This window comes from Macrotis lagotis, chromosome X, assembly GCF_037893015.1.
Source record: "Macrotis lagotis isolate mMagLag1 chromosome X, bilby.v1.9.chrom.fasta, whole genome shotgun sequence".
Classification (NCBI taxonomy): Eukaryota; Metazoa; Chordata; class Mammalia; order Peramelemorphia; family Peramelidae; genus Macrotis; species Macrotis lagotis.
This window is the reverse complement of record NC_133666.1, coordinates 639,512,135-639,533,641: the sequence shown is the minus strand read 5'-3', so window position 1 is coordinate 639,533,641 and position 21,507 is coordinate 639,512,135. Positions and strand designations below refer to the sequence as shown.

At 36.9% G+C, this 21,507-nt stretch overlaps 1 protein-coding gene across 2 annotated transcripts in view; it reads left to right on the top strand.

The window, feature by feature from the left end:
- The window catches only part of AKAP8 (A-kinase anchoring protein 8), a 67,821-nt gene that overhangs the window by 26,124 nt on the left and 20,190 nt on the right, over positions 1 to 21,507 (top strand). Inside the window, exons 5-9 of one of the 2 annotated variants that reach the window (XM_074204289.1) lie at positions 637 to 1,105; positions 1,276 to 1,405; positions 12,336 to 12,382; positions 15,318 to 15,351; positions 17,661 to 17,748. In XM_074204289.1, the coding sequence (XP_074060390.1) occupies positions 637 to 1,105; positions 1,276 to 1,405; positions 12,336 to 12,382; positions 15,318 to 15,351; positions 17,661 to 17,748 (768 nt within the window). The remainder of the gene's footprint in view (positions 1 to 636; positions 1,106 to 1,275; positions 1,406 to 12,335; positions 12,383 to 15,317; positions 15,352 to 17,660; positions 17,749 to 21,507) is intronic. The other variant, XM_074204290.1, reaches the window with a different exon arrangement.

The following is a 21,507-nucleotide window of genomic DNA, read 5'->3' as shown; positions in this document are numbered from 1 at the left end:
GTGATTACAGGCTTTCTTGTTTAAGGAATTACATGAGTGCTAGCCTATCCCAGTCACATCATTATGGAAACTAGACCCTTGCATTTCCTCTTGGGAATGAGAAGATCCATTATTCCCAAATACAGTTTTGTGCTTGAGTCTGAAGAGGTTTGGAATAAATGAACTGGGATCATCTGACAGGGTATAGGCATCGAATTTAAACAGATATTTGTTCATTCTCTTGATGTGACTTAACTTTTGGCTACTGCCTAGAGTTATAGATCATAAGTTAATAAATTCATGTAATGTCTCCACTGCACACCAAAGTCCGTATCACTGAAATAAAATGTAGAGAGGAATACTACCTGCTTCTGCACTTGTCAGGAAGAAACTAGCAAATTGAGTAAGTGGGAAGTGAGGTTTGGGAGTGTTCGCTATATGTTTCAAACATTTTGACTTTGTAGGTGTGCTTTATTTTATGGGAAAAACCTTGGTTAAGCTTTCAACTAGTCACAAGCAGTCCTTTTGGAAAGGGACCAATGCATTTGGCTCATCGTTTGTCTTGGGTTATTGGTATTTGTGCCTTAAGGCCACCTTTCACTTTCTCTGAGTAATTTATTTAGCAGAATTATTTATCTGACTCTGCTTATTCTTTAGCTCTTTCAGATTTGAGTCTTTTGACTCCTATAACTCCAGGGCTTCAATGACTGACCACAATCTCTACCGCTCAAACTACAATTATGATTATGACCTCAGACCTGATCAGAACAATGGCTTTGGAAGTCAGTATGATGACCACCAAGACCTGTCTCACAACAGAGCATCTCTCTATGGCATTGTTCAAGAAAAGTGTCAGAATCAGTTCCGGGATCGGGGTCATCCCACCACCTATATGCGCAATGACCACTTCATGCCATCCTCAAGCTCAGAGCGTTTGTCTGCTCGATGGAATGAGCTGAACTATATGGGTGGAAGGGGAATGGGAGGACCTTGCCCCAACAGACTACCTTCTCTGTTCTCACAAGCTGTGGTTCCTGATTATGGCATGATAGGTATGCAAGGAATGAGCAGGTTTGGCAACATGCCTTATGGATGTGGCAGGTCAAGGAACAGAATGAGAGACAGGGTGAGTTCTGTAATTTCTTAATCATTACCAATTTAATGAATGCTCATTGAATAGACTTTGTTTTTTTTTTTCTTTTTCCATTATAATCCCAGTTTCTTACTTCATTTATTTTATTTATTGATTTTGCTGTTTAGGTGAAAAGTACCATCTAAATTTATTTTTGTTTTTAGTCTAGAAGAAGGGGGTTTAATCACTCTGGACCAGATGGCATCAGCAAGAAACGTAAACAGTCTCAAAGTGGCGAAGAGCCAGAGTACAAGCAGGCCCGAACGGACAGTGAAGGAGACGATTCAGATAATGGTAAGTTCCAGAACTCTATTGTGGTAAAGATGCTTTTCCTATTTTATTTAATATCTTATTTTGATTTTTTTTAAGTTCTTTCAAAGCTTATTAAAATTTTGAAATTATATACTCCCAAAATAAGCATTTATTTAAATACAGCAAAATGCAAACTGTAGATTATATATGAAACTATTAATTACTGCATTTCATAGAACTTATTTTTAAAAGTATATAATAAATTTCATATATTACTTTCAAAATTATCCTCCTTATCTTACTTGTAAAATTCTTTCCTTTTCTTCTGTGTAATGAATGACCCTCTTTTTTGGTATCAGTATTACTACCAACTAGCCTAATCCTCCCTCCGAATTAAAAACTAAGAGGGGGGAATATAATACTTGTAACAAATAAGCAAAGACAAGTAAAACGAATCCACTCAGCGACCATATCTGTCTCTTCGCCCTGTGTCACTCCTCTCTTTCAGGAATGGAGGTGGAGTGGGGAAGGTATTATAAATAATGGGTCTCTGGAGATGTGTCATTGCTTTGCTCAGAGTTCTTGTCTTTCAAGGTTGTTTTACTTTATTATATTATAGTCCTTTTATAAATTATTTTGATTCTGCTCACTTGATGTCACATCAGTCAGATTTTCTGAAATGTCTATTTATATTCCTATGGTGCAATCTGATCAGGCTTCCCCTAATTGAAAGATTACCTCATTAGATTCTGGTTCTTTTCTCTTTTTCTTTAAACCTTTTAAACCTTTGCATTCATCTTATCACACTTTCTTCAAGGTTATGACAATTTGTTTTTCTTGAAATTATGACCTTTCTGGCATCCTCTTCCCTCTTAACTCCTCAGCCCCTAGCCCCACTTATTTCCACAATTCATTTGATTTATTTTCTATAGAAAACCCATTGTGTGCGTGTGTGTGTGTGTGTGTGTGTGTACACGTGTGTACATGGGCTTGGTCTTCCTCATCCCTTCCTCCCCTCCTTTTAGCACATTCCAGTTATGAGGAGACAGTTCTACACCCCCCCTTCTTTCACTTTTATTATAGTATATTCCTTTATTCTCCCTCCTCTTTTCTTATAATCCTTAGAAAACTCCCAGGACTGTTCCTTTTTTTTAACTCCATTCCTTCAATATCTTTGAATATAGGTTTTAGCCTGGCACACAGTTTTTAATATTTTTGATTGAAGGGGGATGCTTCTTTATCTTGTGTTAGCACCACATCATCATACAGCTCTTTTCAATTCTTCATATAAATTTACCATTCTAGCAGTCTCTGCATTTGTATTTCCAAGTTCTTATTCAGCTGTTTTTTTTTTGTTGTTGTTTTTTTTTTTTGGTTTTTGCAAGGCAAATGGGGTTAAGTGGCTTGCCCAAGGCCACACAGCTATGTAATTATTAAGTGTTTGAGACCTGATTTGAACCCAGGTACTGCTGACTCTAGGGCTGGTGCTTTATCTACTGCGCCATCTAGCTGCCCCGAGCTCTGTTCTTTTTATTAGAAATATTTGATACTCCTCTTTTCCCTTAAATATCCTCCTCCCTTCTCCCCACTTTTTTTCCTGTATGGGTATGCTTCACTTTACCTTTTGGAAAAATTGTTTTCAAAGATATCTTGTGAATAAAAGCTGCCAGATATTGAGTAAGACTGTAGTTCTTTGGTTACTTAAAATTCTTGTTTCTTAGTGCTTGCAGTTGTTTTTTATCCTGTGTTCTTGAAGAGGACCATGACATCAGTATAGTGAAGCCATGATATGCAAGCAAGTAAATTGGATAAGTCAGGGAGGACTGTGCAGAGATACCAGCCTTATTCTCTCCTCTAGAGCTATCTAGCTCCAGTGACCAAATAGGAGTCAGGATGACTGGAGATGACCCCAGATGCAGTGGGAGATCTTGGGCCTTTTGAAGCTAAGATATTTTAGATTTGTAACCAAGATATTTAATTCACTGATTAAGGCAGATAAGAAAGAAATGAAGAAAAGAATGATTTCCTTTGGGTAGTGAAAAAGAAAAATCAATCTGGGAAGGGAAGACCCTCAGGGTTTCTGTCCAGAAGTGAAGCAGTTGCTATTTTTATTCACTTTGAGCTACTGTGGGCCTAAACAATGACCAAGAGAAGTTGTCCTGGGACTATTGTTGGTTTTTCTTGGAGTGCCAGAGTGATTTGAAACTGGTAAATCCCAAGATATTTTGTGTTTCCATGATCAAAATTTGCATTCCTTTGGGGGAGGGGGCATCCTCAGTTAATGGTTTGATGCCCTAGTAGGAATAGAATGGAAAGGAAAGAAGAAGAAGAAAATAGCTGTGTTGTTCAACTGGCCAGCAGTGGGGCAGCTGCTACTACTTACTTAGCTTGTTTGTTCTTTGTTCTCAAAGAGGACTGTAAAGTCAGGGAGGTGATACCTTGATGTACAAGTGAATTGGATTTAAGTGATTCTAGGACTTTGCACAGTCACTGCCTCACTTTCTCCTCCAGAGTCATTTGGGTACAGTGGCCTGATATGAATCAGGATGATGCTTGTAGTACTTTTAAGGGAAAGCTCTAGATTTTGTTGTTATGACTTCCTGTGATTTTTTTTTTGGTGGTTTCTTTCATAAGGTGATTAGACCTTCCCCACCCTCCCAACCCCCGTTTTTTACTTTGCTTGCTTCTGATAGTCAAATCTTCATTTATTTTTTTTGAAAGGCAATGGGGTTAAGTGACCTTGCCCAAGGTCATACACGTAAATAAGTATTAAATGTCTGAGGCTGGATTTGAACTCTGGCCCTCCTGACTCTAGGCCCATGCTCTTTATCCACTGTGCTACTTAGCTGCCCCCCCCATTGATGATTTCTTGAATAATAGTGCCTAGGATTTTTTAAAAGTTAAAGTTTTCAAAAAAGTCTGATTCTTAGACTAGCTTTTCAGGACATTTTCCCCCTTAATATCAGTTTGCATTTTTAAAAAATTTTTTGATTTTGTGCTAACATTTGCTGGTTTGCAGAAACATTGGTTTCTATTTGGATTATTCTAGTTTTCCCAGTGTCTGTCTATTCTTTCTATTTCCTCTCTTTCTATTTTTTGCGAGGCAGTTGGAGTTATTGGCACAGGGTTCAGAGAGGGAGTTCATTTTTTGTGTGAGACTTACTATTTCTTATTCCTTCCAATTATGTCCTAAAGAGCATGAGACAATTAGGTGATAGAGCACCATCCCTGGAATTGAGGATCCAAGTTCAGGTTTGGTCCAGACACTTGACATTTAGTAGCTATGTGACTTGGGCAGTTCATTTAACCCTAATCGACAGGTATCCAGGATCATCTCTGGTCATCCTGATTCATATCTGGCTATTTGACCCAGATTATTCCAGAGGAGAAAGTGAGGTTGGTGACTTAGCATAGCATCCCCCCACACAAATCCAATTCATGTGCATGTCATGGCATTACCCTCCTGATGTGTCATCTTCAAGAATGGAGAAACATCATATGGCATTTAATTTTTTCTTATGGAAACCCCCCCCCCCTTTTTTTTTTTTCTATGAGTCTCTGCATCTAGTTTGTGTAGACATTTGTTTCTTTCTAGGCTAGTTTTTGGAACATCTCTAGTTTTATGACAAATTTTTAAGCTGGTTGATGTTTTTGCTTTATTCATGTCTCTAGCCTTAGTTCCTGAATTGTATTTTTTGTACCAGGGTCAGGCTCTTTTCTTGGTTATACTTGTGGTTGGAATGGTCGGTCAGTCTTTGGCTTGTTCTTGTTTGGTTTGCTTAAGTTCCTTCACTGAGCTCTGCCTCTAGGACTTAAGCACAACTAAATCTTTTAAGGTTTGGGGTTCCAGGCCATCACTGAGCACTGTTACTTCACCTCTTATTTCTTTCAGTACCTAATAGTACAAGTTACAGAGAAGGTGTTGGCATGCTTTGTAGAGGCAGTTCCATGTATCAAAAAAGAAGACATATCTTTTCCTTTTCTTATTTTTTTTGCTTAATACATTCTATACTTTGCTTTCCTTTTGTTATATGAAGAAAATTGTACACTTGTCCAGGAAACATGAAACGTTTTGAGAATAAATTGTTACCAGTTTGCTTAAGTGTTCATACAGAGATGATTGGGGGGGGTATTATCATTATTACTTTTACATTTCATGTGCTAGGGTCAACTGTGTATAAGTGATTTGTTTTTCATTGTTCTGAGAATATTTTTAAGCCTCATCCTAGATGTTTACTGATAATCAAGTACACCAAGAACTACTTAAAAGTTCATGGAAATAATTAAAATTTTGCATTTGACTTGATTGTTAACTATCCTTCTTTCTAACTATAGCATTAAATACTACTTTCCTCTGACTACCATAGTGTCTGAATACTAATTATGCTATAATGTTTTAATTTTTTGTTTTTGATTTGAATTTGTTCTAATACAATTGACAAATTAGTGAACAGTTTGAACATGACATGATTTTTAAAAATTACTAATGTGAGATTTTTCATCAAGGAAAACTACATCAGGTGATGCGCAATGAGGTAAGGGATACATCAAGGTGGGGAATGACCGCTATCGATGGAGGGACACTAGCATATAGTAGAAAGATGTCTGGCTCCTACTGGGAAAAACACTATAATGGCTCTCTGTTGGAGGGGTGGGGGTTGTAGCCATCCAGAGAGTGAGAGATGGGGGCCTGGAAAAGCAAATGTAGATGAGAAGGGAATTCAGGGACATTCTTTTCAAATGCAAGTTTGATCCTTGCTATCCTTAAGCCTCCTGCTCAGGGAAACTCAATAAGAGATGGTTTTTAAGTATATACCACTTTCATGAGAAAGGCCTGGACCAGGATGTTGGGATTGTTCTCATCAAACAGGACTCTTTCAAGTTCTCCCTGTGCTAGACATAGGGATATGCCACCTAAGACCTATTTAGTGAGTCCCCTATGAGGGTGGATAGGGGTTTTTTTTTTTAGTTTTTTATTTTGGTTTTTGTTTTTTTAGGTTTTTTGCAAGGCAAATGGGGTTAAGTGGCTTACCCAAGGCCACACAGCTAGGTAATTATTAAGTATCTGAGGTCAGATTTGAACTCAGGTACTCCTGATTCCACTGTACCACCTAGCTGCCCCAGACAGTGGATAGTTTTGTCATTGATCCAATTTCCCAGATAGGACATCCTTTTTAAGGTTGAAGTGGCTTCCCTAGGTCTGAGTTTGATTGTTGTGTTCCCAACACCATTTTCCCCATTAGTTTTTATTATCTGATTTTATATAGCTATGCAAGTATAGTATTGACTATTTATAATAGGTTATGGAAGAACTGCTTGTACGTGTGTCCTTCTGAAATCTTGCTGAAGTTGTCATCAAGAACAGTCTTTGTATAGACAAAACTCCTTGAGCTGCCCACACAGATACATTATTAATGATCACTGTGACTACCTTCCCAGGACTATTCCCATTCCACGAACATTTATAAGAACCATTTTATTTAATTCTCCATCCCCTTTCATTTCTACTAGCTTATGAAATGCAATATTATGAATGCAGCATGCCTCTGAGATGGAAAAGACTAATATATGTGCACTTGCAAAGTTACAACGCACAACATTATGACATTGTTCTGTTCAAGGGAATGTGAGGTATTTAATGCCAATCAGGAATCATGCAAATAATAAATAGAATTCTTGAATCAGTAATGGAACTGTCACTAGATACGTATACTATAGAGGAAATGATTGAAATAGTAATGATCATAACAGTTTTCAAAAATGACTCCTATGCAATGAAGATGTGATATTTAATAATCCTAAAATTATAAAGCTCATGGTTAGATGCTTATTTTATCCCTGATTGGGCATATCTAAACACTTGTTCCCCAGTTAAGAATTAAGATTCCAAAGGTCTTTCTATCTTAATTACAAATCTAGGAGAATGATGTTCAGCACATAAGGAAACCATCTTCTCAGGAAAAGAAGAGAATAATAATTCAGGAAGAGATAAAAAAATGGTAGATCAGTTTTAGGTAGAGTGATTGTGAAAATTCCTAAGGATAGGATAGTTAATGATTTTTTCCCCTGTTGTTTGTTTTTGGATAAATATGCCTATGTCTTTTTCAGATCCTCATGACCATCTATAGATTTTTGCCAGTAAATCATAGAAAATAAAACTTCATGTCTAATCTATATTTTTTAGACAAATAATATAGACAAAATTTCTTGAGTTGCTCACATCATTAATGACCACTGTGACTACCTTCCCAAGACTATTCCCATTCTACTGAACATTTGTTCTATATTTTAACCCTTTGTTTTTAAGGTTCACAAAAATCTATGGTTAGATCTAATTGGTGAAGTGAAAAGAAATTCACTGATGGTTGACAGGTGGATGCTAAGAGATAAAAGTGAGTTAGTGAGCCAGGTGGTTCAGTGGTTAGAGCACTGTGTGAATCTTATCTTTCCTCAGATATTTCTTAGTTTTGTGACCCTGGCTAAGTCGCTTAATTTCTGTCTGCCTCAGTTTTCTCATTTGTTAAATGGAAACTTCATCTACCTCCCAGGGTTGTTATTGGATCATATATATGACATAATATTTGTAAAGCATTTTGCAAAACTTAAAGCACTATATACATAGTAACTTATTTTTCACTAGCACAATTCCCCCTAGTTCTTTATAATTAGCATTATTAAATTTCACTATATTTATTATCCAAATATCTGTAATGATCAAAATCTTTTATATTAACAGTCTCTTAATATCATATTCCACTGAAGTAGTCTCAATTCTAAGAGTCCTTTTAGGTACATTTTAGTTCCTCTGTTTCTTCTCTAACAGTGGCAACTTTGAGATCTCTTCTTGGTATATCATTTTTTTTTAAATTTTGCTTTTTTGTTTTGAGCTGAACTTGACTCAGACCATTCCCCTGGTAGAATTGATATTTATACAAAATGAGACATTGAAAATGCATTCAGCACTTAACCAAAGAGAATATTGCTGCTACCACAAGTTGTTTTGCTACAAGTACTTTGATATATATGGGGTATTTCTTTCTGTCTCTGACCTTCTTTGGGCATATGCCCAGCGGTAGGCTCTCCGGGTTAAAATTTTATAGACATTTTAGTCATCCTCTTTGCAATTCAAAATTTTTGGAGTAATTCTACAGCTCTATCACAATGTATTTAATTTGCCTATCTTTTCCCTACCCTTGAAACATTATTCCCATCTCTTTTCACCTTTCCCAATTTGCTGAGGTGAAATCTTTGAATTTTCTTGCCTTTTACTCATCAGAAGAAGATAATTTATTAACTACTTACATGATGTGTTTGGTACTATAAGTTAATGTAAGGATGGAGAGGAGATAACATGTAGAGAAGGAATGGTCAAGGAATGATGAAGTCACAAGGATGGTGAATGGAGTCATCAGGTAAATCTATTGACATGTGCATTCGCAAAGCAGTGGTAGTGTTTATCTTATCACTGTTTGCAGAACTAGAATTGTACAGTAGAAGGTGGGTAACTGAGGTGGTGGGAGGGAACTCTGCTGGAAAGTCAGGGTGGAACCAACTAGATATAATGAACTCTCACCAATGAACAGGATTGATTGGAATCTGAGGTTCCTTTGAAAGGAAAGTTGAGCATAGAAGGGGGGCGGAAAGATATCATTTCATATGATTTCTTACAGTTAAAAATATTTTGAAAACTGTATTTTTTAAACCATTTATCCATTGGGGAACAGCTCTTAAATCTTGTGTTTCCTAAATTATCTTGGCTATTAGGCCTTACTAGAAATAAGGCCCTTCTTTATCAATCTGACTCAGAGACTCTTCTTGTCTTAGTTCCATTGATTTTATTTATAAAAAAGCTTTTCAATTTCATTTAAAACTATTTTATCCTTTGTGATTGGCTCTATCCCATGTTTGGCTAAGAACAATCAGCCTAGTCAGAGCTGTAAAATATATGAGCTCTCATTCTTTTCTAGTTTTAAAAAATTATCAGGATTTCTCTCATCACATTCAATTTGGATCAATGTATACCATGGAAACAATGTAAAGACTCGGCAAATTGCCTTCTTGGGCGGGGGGGGGGGGGTTGAGAGAAGTAAGAGTAGGGGAAAAATTGTACAACTCAAAATAAATAAAATCTTTAAGAAAACTAAAAAAAAATTATATCAAAAATCCAATCTGAGATGTTTGACTAAACCTAATTTTTGCCAAAATGCTTTCTAATTTTCTTAGCATTTGACATGAAGTCAAATGGAGCGTTATTCCTTACATGCATGTCTTTTTCACATAGGTTTTTTTTACAAAGCAATGTGGTTAAGTGACTTGCCCAGGGTCACACAGCTAGGTAATTATTAAGTTTCTGAGGATGATTTGAACTCAGGTCCTCCTTATTCCAGCTGCCCTTCACATAGGTTCTTCGGTGATTTTTCTATTAAATCAACCTTGGCATCATTTAACAACTGTCTCTTACTTTGCCTTCTCATTGGAATTTTGTGTCTTTGGAATTTAATTTTTATTTGCTTTCCATCCTGTCCATGCTGCTTTTCTCTCTAGATCGCCTATCATTGCTTTGAATCCTTTGAAATCTATTCTCCAAAATATTGGGTTTGGATTACACCCCACTCTTCAATCATAAATTCTAAAGTAGTATGATTACAAAAGTGTACATAATTTCTAATCCACTAGCTAGTTTCTTTTGGTTAGTGAGAAACAGCAATTAATTCCTTTATGATTTGTCCCCTTTTGAATACTGAAGTTATTTTTTAAGAGAGATTAACAATGCTATTTTAAGCAGAGCAAGTGAGAGAGCATGACCTCAAAAGTCCTTCTCTCTGCTGTATCATATCTTTTTACCAGATTTGTAATCACATTTCAAAACTATTTCTTTGCCTAGGTGGTCTCCAGTATATTTCGGTATATTTCATTGGCAGTATTCCTTCTATATCTGTCTCAACTTCTCTTCATCCAAATGCTTTCTAAGAGATTCTGTCTCTTTTCCTTTGTTCCTCTTTTGTCACATAAATACATTTTTAATTCTACATTATCATTCTCCTAATTTTACTCATTCTTTTCCTTTAGAAAATTATATTCTCCCAGAGACATAGTACAATCATGGGTCCCATCTCACCAAGTTTCAGTGATGTTTGGGAGATCAAATTTGCAGATTTCTGTTGATATGTTTAGAAGTTCATTGTAAGCAGGAATTGCTTCATTATCTCTGTAGCTACAGCATTTAGCCTAGTCTATGGCACATAGTAGGCACTTATAAATCTTGATATATTATGTTTAAATTTAAGCCATGGGATTTAGTGATGACTTCTTTTTGTGGAATCAGTCTACTTTGAATATTGACTATCTCTTCTGTTCTCATCTTCCATAATAGCTACACAGATACACATTGTGGCATTTTTTACAGTCATCCCCTCCTTTTAGTTTAAAATCTTGCTGCTATCACTTATAACATCTTTATTTCTAAATATTTCCTTTAGTTTTTTAAAGATAGTCCAGATATATTTTTATATGTTCTAATATATCAAAAGGAGTGACCAGTTGCACTGGTCATTTTAATTATGCAATGTTCTTTATGGAGTTTTGTATGTTTTTTCATTCACATTCTTATCACTGTATTTATTTTCCTATTTAGAATGACTTAACTATGCATTAGTTCATAAGTCTTCCCTTGCTTATCTGAATTATTCATAAACATTCTTATGTATGATACAGTAATAATTGATTAAACTCATCCACAGTTTGTTTAGGCGTTTCCCCAACCATTCCTCCTCTCCCCCTTCATTTGATGGGAAGATGAGAAGCATTTACATAGAACCTACTGTGTGCCAGGGACTGTCCTAAGCACGCTACAAATATCTCATTTTTATCCTTACAACAACCCTGTGAAATAGGTGTTATTTATTTTTTTACAATTGAGGAAACTGAGGCAAACAAAGGTTAAAGGACTTGCCCAATTATCACATTTAATAATTGTCTAAGACAGGATTTGAATTTGAGTTATCCCGACTTCAGGCCCAGTACTGTACCATTCTACCACTTGTCTTATCATCTGATGGGCATTTACTTTGTTTCTAGTCCTTTAAACAAGTGCATTTTTACCTTATTAGATGTTACATTGTAAATTTAGGCCAGTGGTCCAGAAATCCAGATATGGTCTTTTCCCACTAGCTGCCTCTCTGTTTTGAAATCCTTGCCTTTGATTGGTGGAAATGAAAATGCTATCCCTCTTCTTAAGTTTTCCATTCTTTCCTAGTTCTTTGATCTCATTCATGAGATTTCCTGCCATTCTAGCAGCATCTTTTATGCTCACACAACTAACAGAAGTAAATTGTGGTTATTGGTTTTTCCCATCTAGGAAGAGTCTCTTTCAACTTTGGTGGTATCTTCTTGATTCTTTTGAGGACTACTTAGAAATCACTCCCCAGTCATCACTGCTGGTTTCCTTTTCAGGTTCTTCCTGAATCATCAATTGATATCATTTAAGAATCTGCATCATTTCTTGGACAATAAGCATCTGCTTTCCTCTCTGAAGGTTCACCCTTCAACTTTATTTCAACTAGTTTTACTGTTTTTATGACAGTGCTCCAGGGTGCAGTGATTTTGTTGGTGTAAGTACCACCACAGATTGAAGTGCCATTATCAAAAAATTAATTACTTTATGACTACCATTCTGATTGTGAGTCATTCCAGAATTAGCTTGGCTACTTGTGCATGATCTGCCCCCAAGCTCAGATTTAAGTCTTTAACAGTTTGACAATAGCTCCAAGGCTTATTTTTGGCTACCTTAAGCTTTAAACACAAGAATACTTTGTTGTATTAAATATTTATTTGTGTGCACCTTCTTGACTATGTGACAAGGAGAATTACCATTTCTTATTGGAGAGGGAACATATGAAAGCAAAAGCAGAGATCAGTGTTTGGTTGGAAAGAACTTTGACTCGGTGTTGACTCTTTTCTTTGTATCTGGCAGATGGTGGAGATGGTGATTACCAGTTGGAAGATGAAGGCAACAGGGGTGTAAGTGATCTTTATAGATCTTCTGTCTTTCCACCTCTATCTTCCAATTTTTCCTAGTTCTTGCTGCTATATTCTTCCTTGGCTTTCACAAAGAGAAGGGAACAGCTATTGGTGTAGACTTCATTTCATCCCACTTCCTATGGACTTATTTGCAGAAATAAATCCCATTAGTGGATTTAATCTAGTCATACAAGTTGGATAAATTCTAAAAATTCTTTTCAAGATTACAGGAGTCTTTATTGTCCTCAATTTTTCCTTACCTCTTCAAAAAGGAACCATTTAAAGGAATAATGTATTAGGCATCAAGCATGAATATCAGTGTCAGAATTATATTTTCCTTTTTTCCACTAATTTTCTTAACTTATCTCTTTTAGGTCCAGAACTGTAAATCTCTATACAAATTGTTTCCTTAATCTTTCTCTTCTGCAACTCTTATGTTTATTTTCATTGTCTTTCTATGATATTGACATAAAAACTCCAGTCTTAAGATATTTTGTTAAATGTCTTTTGTATCTAGACCTAATTTAGTATCTCCATTTGTCAGCGTGCTTCTTCTAAATCCATATGTGATATTTAGCAAATTTGGTGCATCTTGACTAGAATGTCTGCCAACTATTCTATATTCAAAGTTCCCAAAACCATGAGAAAAATAAGAGTTCTATGATCAGGAGCACTCATCTAAAAATCAACATCCTTAAGTTCTTTCCCTCACTCTATTGGACCCTTACTAATCATTTAACATGGGTTTCCCATATGTTAGATGAAAATAATTTCTAAATAACTACAAAATTTCTTCCTAATGATGATAATTAGCTGATATTTGAAAGCTGATAAAAGTATCCTTAGCCCTTTAGATTTTCTACCCATTGAGTATCCTTGGAGAGATCATCATCTATTAAGACTTATACTCAGCTCTTTTCTTTCTCTGAGGTGGTTTTCACCTTCTCACTGCTCCCTGGAGCACCAGCCTTAAGCTTTTTATCTTAATCAGATCTCTTGATTGGATCAGTATGCCTGCATTTGACCTTAAAATTGATGAGATTCAAACCTGTGATGGGATCTTTTTTTCCTTCTCTAGCCTAAAAGGTAGCTTTCTTGTAAAGTTAGAAAATTCCAATTTAAAATGCTATCAATATGAGTATGTTATTTAGTTTATCAATAATTTTGGTGCCCCTCAGTATTGTGCAGTAGAAAAAGCTTTAGATTTGGAGTCAGAAGATCTAGGTTCTAATTCAGTTGCTCTACTAACTGATCTTCTGATGTTGAAGAAAATACTTCATCCCCCAGGACTCAATTTTCTCATCTATGAAAGGCTGGAACTAAATAGAATTTTTAATTCAGTTTTATTTTCAGTTCTGAATTCTACCCTTTTGACCAAACAAAACACATTAGAAAGAATATGAATAGTCAAGCAAAACAAATTTCCATCCTGTCATGTTAAAAAATATATCTATACTCTTGAATTTATCACCTCTTTATCTAGGAGGGCTCCTTATCATGAGGAGTTCCTTAATCTTTGTATGATATTGTTGTTTATATGATACTGTTACTGTATAAATTGTTTTCCTGGTTCTGTTCATTTTGTATCAATGCATAAATATTTTCCTAGGTTTTTCTAAAACTACCCCCTTCATCATTTCTTATAGCCCATTAGCATTCCATCACATATCTATACCATCAACCATTCCCCAATTTTAGGGTATCCCTCACTTTCTAATTCTTGGCCACTAAGAAGAGAACTACTCTAAATATTTTTGTCCATATGGATCCAATTTCTTTGATCTCTTTGGGACATAGGCAGCTAGGTAATGCCTGTAGTTTCCTTTTAATATTATAGCATTCTTAGTTTAGTAGTAATTTTACATTGTGTTCCTGACCCAGTGTTACTGGGATGGTAACTGATGCTTCAGGCCGTTGGTACTGGAAAATGTTTGCATCCAGTTGTTTAGTTCTGGTAGCAGTCTCCATAGGAGGAACATGCACACATGAACACGAGCGTGTATTTGTGTGCGTGTGTATGTGTGTGCATGCAAATATATGTATACTTGTATGTACAGTGCATTGTATTTGGCTCTCAAATAATGAGTGAAGAATTATCAATAAAAAGTTGGATTCTCCCTCAGGATATCCATGATGGGGAACTCTTTTAATATATCTGTTTGCTTATTGAGCCTGTACATCTCTGAAGGAAGATTTTTTTTTTAAGCTTATCTCCATGTGTTTATCATTTGGAGTATCTGATTTTTTATCTGTTAATCACCTACAAATTTCCTTGAATTTTGGTGGCTACAAATTTTTCCTAATATCTAGAAAGAGTAATTGGGTTAGTAGTTAGAGCTTCAGATCGTGACTTTGCCTCTTATTACTTGTATAATACCTCAAGTAAATCACCTCTCTTCTGTGGACCTTAAATTTATTCATTGATAAAATGAGGGCATTGAGCTAAGTATATTCTTTCCAGCTCAAAATCTTATTCTTTTAATCATTTATGAGAGGTTTATTTATAGATGTTACTTTAGCAAATGAGCATCAGAATGATCAATATGAAAGCTCTTCCTTTAATTACCAGTTCTAGATCTTCTTGTTTTCCTAATAACCCTACTGGAAGTTGAGCCAAACTATCTACAACCCTATTAAAACGTCTAATCCTATACTGTGCATTTGCATTATTATTGAATCAAAATTTAGCAAATATTGAGATCCATAATTTATTTCTGAAGGTGTTAACAGTTTGAGGTAAGAATACTGAAATTCTCTTTTTGACCTTCCCCTTTCCTCATCTATTGAGAAAGGAAGAAAAAACAGAAACCCATTAAAAATGTGGATAGTCAAGCAAAACAAATTTCCACCTCAGCTTGTCTAAGATTCTTGTTTTCTGTAGGGAGTTAACTGTCTCAAGACACTGTGTCATTTTCAAACTTTGTATCTTTTTCAGGATGAGGAATTGGATGAAGAAGGAAGGAAGAGAGGTAGGAGTTATCCAGCATCTTCCTGCTCTAGAGTTTTTCTGTGTATCAGCTTTGCATCCCCCCCTCTTCCATTCCCATGCCCCTGTCCTCTCCCTCTCTCTCTTAGGGGGTTCAGTGGTAGGAGGGGTTGGTGTGCAAGTATTGGACTTGACATGGAGCTGACATTCTGTGAAATGGGACAGAGAAAGGTTACAGTTGCTTGGGCAAAGCTGTGAGGGTAGGGGGATCACACAGAGGCTTTACTCAGATGTCTTTGATGTGGCACCTACTGGAAACAGTTTTCATTTGTTCCAACAATTGATATCAGGAAGCAAGTTTCTCATAGGGTAATAGAAAAGGAAAAGCCCACATTAGCTTGTCTGAAATAATTTTTCTGTAGGAGTAATAGGGGAAATCACAGAAATCAGAGAGAGGAGGTTCCATCCATCCCATCCAGTCTGTTTTCCCCCTTGGCCAATGCAGGTTCCCTGAACTATTTTTTTCCCCCTGAGCTTCATTCAGTCTGTTATTTCCTTGGTTGCTGGTTTGAATTTGATTTCCATTTTCACTGCCATGCTTTGGTGCAGTGCGTTGAGCTACAGTGCAGGGTCCGCTATCCCTTTCCTTTGTGTTCAGTGACTGTGGCGGGAAATACCTGCCCAAACAGGGGCCTTGGGGAGGGCGTGTGGACTTGGATCAAGTCCTTTCCATCTGTCCCATTGACTTCTCCCATATTTTCCTGCTGGGAGTCAGAGAGGGCCTAGCTCTGGGGTCACACGAGACTACTAACTGGTTGGTAGTTTTCATCAGCCCCACTGTGGGGAAGTAGCACTGAAGAGATTTCAACTCCAAGACCAGACTAAGCAGTGGACCCTTTAGAAGGGTATAGAAAACTGGAGCTTGGAGATATAGTGGTGGTCTTTCCAAACACCCCTTCTTTATACTTTCCCTCTGGGCCCTCTCTAGATGAACACAACTTGGAAGAACCACAAGTTGATTCCTTCTTGACTCTCCACTCACATGAACCTGTTTCTGTACAGGATCCTCCCTTAAGACTTTCCTTCTCTTATATTTTCAGGGCTTAGCTGACCCTTCTGAGATTCTTCCATCCATGTTTATTGAAGAGGTTATGTCTATAGCATGGGATCATACAGAGAGCACTAAACAGCTCTTGCAGTGGGGTCTATGCTAAAGCGAAGGTGAAATTTTATTGCGCACAGGTCCTGGTACCCGGAATGACTTTGCTATTTAACAGCAGTAATAGTTTCAGGCAGTGACCTCTTGCCAAAATTCCCACGCCCTTTTGAGAGGCTTCTGAGCAGCGCACGCCGGTCGCCATCTTCGTGGGACAGTCTCGTGACTGGCATCAGGGGTAGGGGTTACAGTTCAGATGCTTATTGATCCTTTTTCCAGTCTCCTGCCCCTTTCCCCAGCCCTCTTTGTGAGATCCTGGTCTTCAGGGTTTTCCCTTATCCCTGTCACTGGCTTATGTGAACTGAGTTCCTTGACTCTGGGGCACTGGGCTATACCTTTCTTAGAGGGGGCTTCCTGCACTGGCCCCAGGGGATGGACTGGAGGACCTGTTGGTCTTTTCCATCTCTTATTTCTAGGATTGCTCCTCCCTACCCCCCGACACCTTTGACCCTGGATAAGACGTGGATTTAAACCTTTTCTGAATGGAAGACACTTGTTGGGCCAGCAAATATTGGCCAAGCTGTTATAAGTTCAGACTGAGATCAACTGGAAGAATAGATGAGGCCTGACTGGGAGTGGGGAGGTGGTGTGTAAATCAGATGACCTCCTTGAGGCTTTGAAGCTACCATCTTCTTATCTCCAAGGAAATTTGGCTTTTTCTTTAAATGTTTTTAAAGGAAATATGGGTTATTCATTTTAGGTTTGGAAAACTGAAGTATTGTTAGACTTGAAATGCAAGGGAAACAAGATATAGAGGAAGAATAAATGATGGGAGATGGAGAAATGAGCAAGGCTGTGAAGGCATCTAGCTGAAAACTAGAAGGCACCACACGTTTGGGAAGGGTTGGGGATAGCAGCCTTGGCAGACCCTAATGTTCTAGCATCTTTATGACTTAATTAATTCCTTCGGGAAACACTATATTTCTCATCAAAAGCCTAGAGGAGTCCAAGTCTTTAAAGTCCCTTGGTATCAAGTGTTCTTGACCCTGCTGTTAGAGAAGGAGAATCTGTCTTTCCATACCCTTTTACAAATCAGGGAATAAGGTGACAGAATTTCTTTACATTGCAAGGTCCTCAATGCTTATCTTGCCATTATTTCTGTTCAATCTGACTTGAAATGTGTTTCTCTGTTGCAGGGGATAAAGGTGATGAAGATGATGAAGTGAAAAAGAAGAGAGAGAAACAACGAAGAAGGGATAGAATGCGGGACCGAACAGCAGACAGGTAAGAGAGGGGGAATAGAGGTTTAGATTAGATGATTGCTGTTAATCCTGGGATAGTAAGTAACATGTTCTTGCCTTGTCAGGTGTGGAAAAATGAACTTTGAATTTAGAAATGAGGATAGGAATTAAATCTGAGTAGATCTTTTGGAATAGAATGAACTTTTATGCAAGAAATTTACTGAGCTCTACAGGATCAAATGCTAAGTTGGGTTGTGGCAATTTAACTTTTTGGGCATTCTTGTGTAAATTAATCCTATTTAAGAATCAGGATCACTGTTTTTAAAATGTGTTGATTATTTTTATATAATCTTTATCTGAAGAAGAAAAATAAGGAAAAGTATTTAGCAAAGCTATACATTTAGGGGGGGGAAATTTTAATCATTTTTTATGGTGTTCTCCACCCTGAATCTTTCTGCCCTTTACCCCCTTCTTCTCTTCAAAGAAAGGTCCAAAAGTACCTTCTTATCTCTCTTCTTTGAGATGGTTATTACCATTTGAAAGCATTTAGTTTCAGTTGTTGTTCTTTCCATTTATATTGCAATAATCATTGTGTTTATTGTTTTTCCCCATTTTGCTTCAATTTATTAAAGGTATTTCTATGAATCTATGTGATCAGCATAGTTAATTGTTTCCTATAGCATTACATTCACATGAACACAGCTTGCTTAGTTAGATGGGTATCTACTTTGTTTGCTACTACAAAGAGTGATATGATAATTTTTTTTATGTATGTAGAACCTTTTTTTTTGTATTTGACCTGGTAGAATCAAAGAACATTTTGGTACTTTATTAAAATAATTCCATTTTGCTTTGCAGAATGGTTGACCAAGACATAGTTCACAACTCTGCCAATAGTATGTTAGCATGCCTGTCACACCAAAACTCCTCCAGTATTGACAAGTTCACTCTTTTGTTATCTGCCAATTTGTTGATTGTGAAATGAAACCTGAGTTGTTTTGATCTGCATTCCTTTTGATAATTCTACGTATACAAAGTTTTTTCTTCGTATCTTCATCATTTGACTTGCATCATTCATTTAAAATTCTTGAAGAAACCTGTAAAGTTTTCATCACATCATACTCCTGATTTTATATTTCTACTCATTTGACTGACTGCTACTTCTCAATCTTCTTTGCTGGGTCTTCATCCATATCATACCTTCTGTGGGTGTCTTTTAAATCACTGACTACCTTCTTTTTTCCTTCCATACTATTTTAATTCCTATAGCTTTTAATCTATTCAGATAATTCCCAAATCTATAGATAGATAGGTTTTTCAGTGCCGATCTGTCTCTTGTTCTCCTATCTAGTTCTGCAGTACCAGCTGCCTTTAGATCATCTTCAACTGAATCTCAAATTAAATATTTTTAGAATGGAACTCATTGTCTTTACCCAAAATACAACTATCATTTATTAAGCATTTACTACATGCCAAATACTCTTGTACGTGCTAGGAATAAAAATGTAAGGTCTAAGTATAAGAATATAAGCAAAAAGAAACAGTCCCTGCCCTCAAGGAGCATACATTCTAAAGAGGGAAGACAAAACATTAAAATGAAGCTGAAAAGAGGAGGGGAGAAGGGGAGGTCATGAGCAGAGGACTATGGGACAAGGTATCCAGGGAGAAGTCTTGAAAGTCAGAAATGATCAAAACATTTTCTTCTTTCCAACTTTGCCATTATTGTCCAGATTACCACCAACCTCATAGTCAACCAGGATCTGATCTCCACATTCTTAATCCTGTAGTAAGGTCTTATCATTTCTATCTTTGTAGCATCTCTCCTACAGGCCCTCTTCTCTCCTTTGACACTGCCACCACTCTGCCACACCTCACACCGGAACTGTAGCAATAGCCTACTGGTACTGCCTGCCTCAAGTTTGTGTACAGTCTAGTCCATCACATTGATCTAACCATGTCACTCCCCTATTCCATAAATTCTATTGTCTCCTTATTGTTCTTAACATTTCAGCGTTCTTATACTTTTCTTCTTCTCCATGCACTATTTCAGGTATGCTGACTGCCTTGCTCTTCCTCACACTCTGAGCACCATTTCCTGCATCTGTTCCTTTGTATTGTCTAGTCTTTATGCCCAGAATGCTCTCCTTCTCACCTCCCATTTTTTAGCTTCCCTGGAATCCTTTAAGAGTCACTGATTGTCAATGGTTGGTTCTTATCAGAATGCCCTGTAAGAATAAATTGTTAAAATGTTTTTTTACTTTCATGCATTTGATGGCAACATTTCCTCTCTTTCTGTGTTTTTCAGTAGTGCCAGGGACAAGAAAAGGGTTGTTTGATTAATATAAAGAAAACTTCAGGAGATCCCATTTTAACAATAGTGAGACATTGCCCCAATGTAAATTTTCTCTCAGCTCAAGTGTTCTTTAACTTGGCACACTGCCCAAATCTTTTTCCATAGACTTCTTCGGTTTCCCTGTCTAAAGTGATTTATTCTACCAGGACAGCATGACCCTCTAAGATGCTCTGCCCATCAAATTTTCGTTACCTGGCAGATTGTACTCTCCACACTTAGCTAAGCAAGTCACTTGGTCGAGATATGATCTCACTGGGTCTTTTGTGTTCTCTGCTTGGTCTGTGTGAGAGGCTGAGAGAAGCCTCTTAAGTCAGAAGAATGGAGGATTTCGAATTGGGATTTGGATCTGGTTCTATTTTGGAATAATTTGTATGATCCAGATATTTTTGTAAAGCTATTTCTGCTATACTGCTAACATTTATTCCTATTTTACAAATGAGCAAATTGTGGCAGAGAGATCAAGTGACTTGTACAGTGTCACAAAGCTAGGACAGGTCAGAGACAAGATTGAAATTGATGTTTTCTTGACTCTTCACTGCTCTCTCCATTGCACCACCTTTATCTCTAGAACTTCAGGTTCTTCCTTTTTAAAAAATAGATAATAGTCCTTATAATGCACACCCTGTAGAGTTATGGTGAAAGAAAATGTTTTGTCAGCCACAGAGTGGGGTAGCAATCTGAAGTAGCAATAGTTGGTGTTGTTATGAGGGCCTTGGTGCCATGTTAGATTTTAGAGGAGGACTTTGGTTGATAAATTGCTCAGCACAGGTATGCATTTTGAACTGGTTCATTACAAACTTCCCTTGCTTGAGTGTGGTGCCAAAAAAAGTTATTCTTGATGACATCATTGCTTCCCTTTCTTGAAGAGGTGAGTGAGATTCAGTACCGACTCAGAATTTGAAATCAAGAAAGGACCATGTGAAGGGAATAGGATGCTGAAGTCCTTGGTTTTGTTAATTTTGTTTCATGGTCTCTGTATCCTGGTGGGTTCTTTGAGGCAAAAAATAAGTGGCTCATGGAGCCTGAATATAGACAAAGCATACTATTTTCAATTTTTAAGATTTGTTTTGTTTTTTGACTGCATGTTTTTTTCTTTTATTTTCTCTTTTAGTCTGATTCTTTTACAACATGATTAATAAGGAAATATAAAATAGTTATACACTTGTAATTTATATTAGATTATTTACTGTCAAGGGAAGGGGGGAGGGAAGGGAGAAAAATGTGGAACTCAAAACCTTAACAAAAAATTTTGAAAACTATTTTTGCGTGTAGTTGGAAAAATAAATTTATTTTAAAAATAAATGTTTTGGACCAGACCTGACTTGAGCCTATCTGGTGTTTAGACTGGAGATGTAAATGGAAAGAAACTTTGATAAGCCATTTAACATTTAACAGAACATGGAAAGGTAAGGATGCAACCATAGTTCACAGAGATGCAGTCCCCTTTGT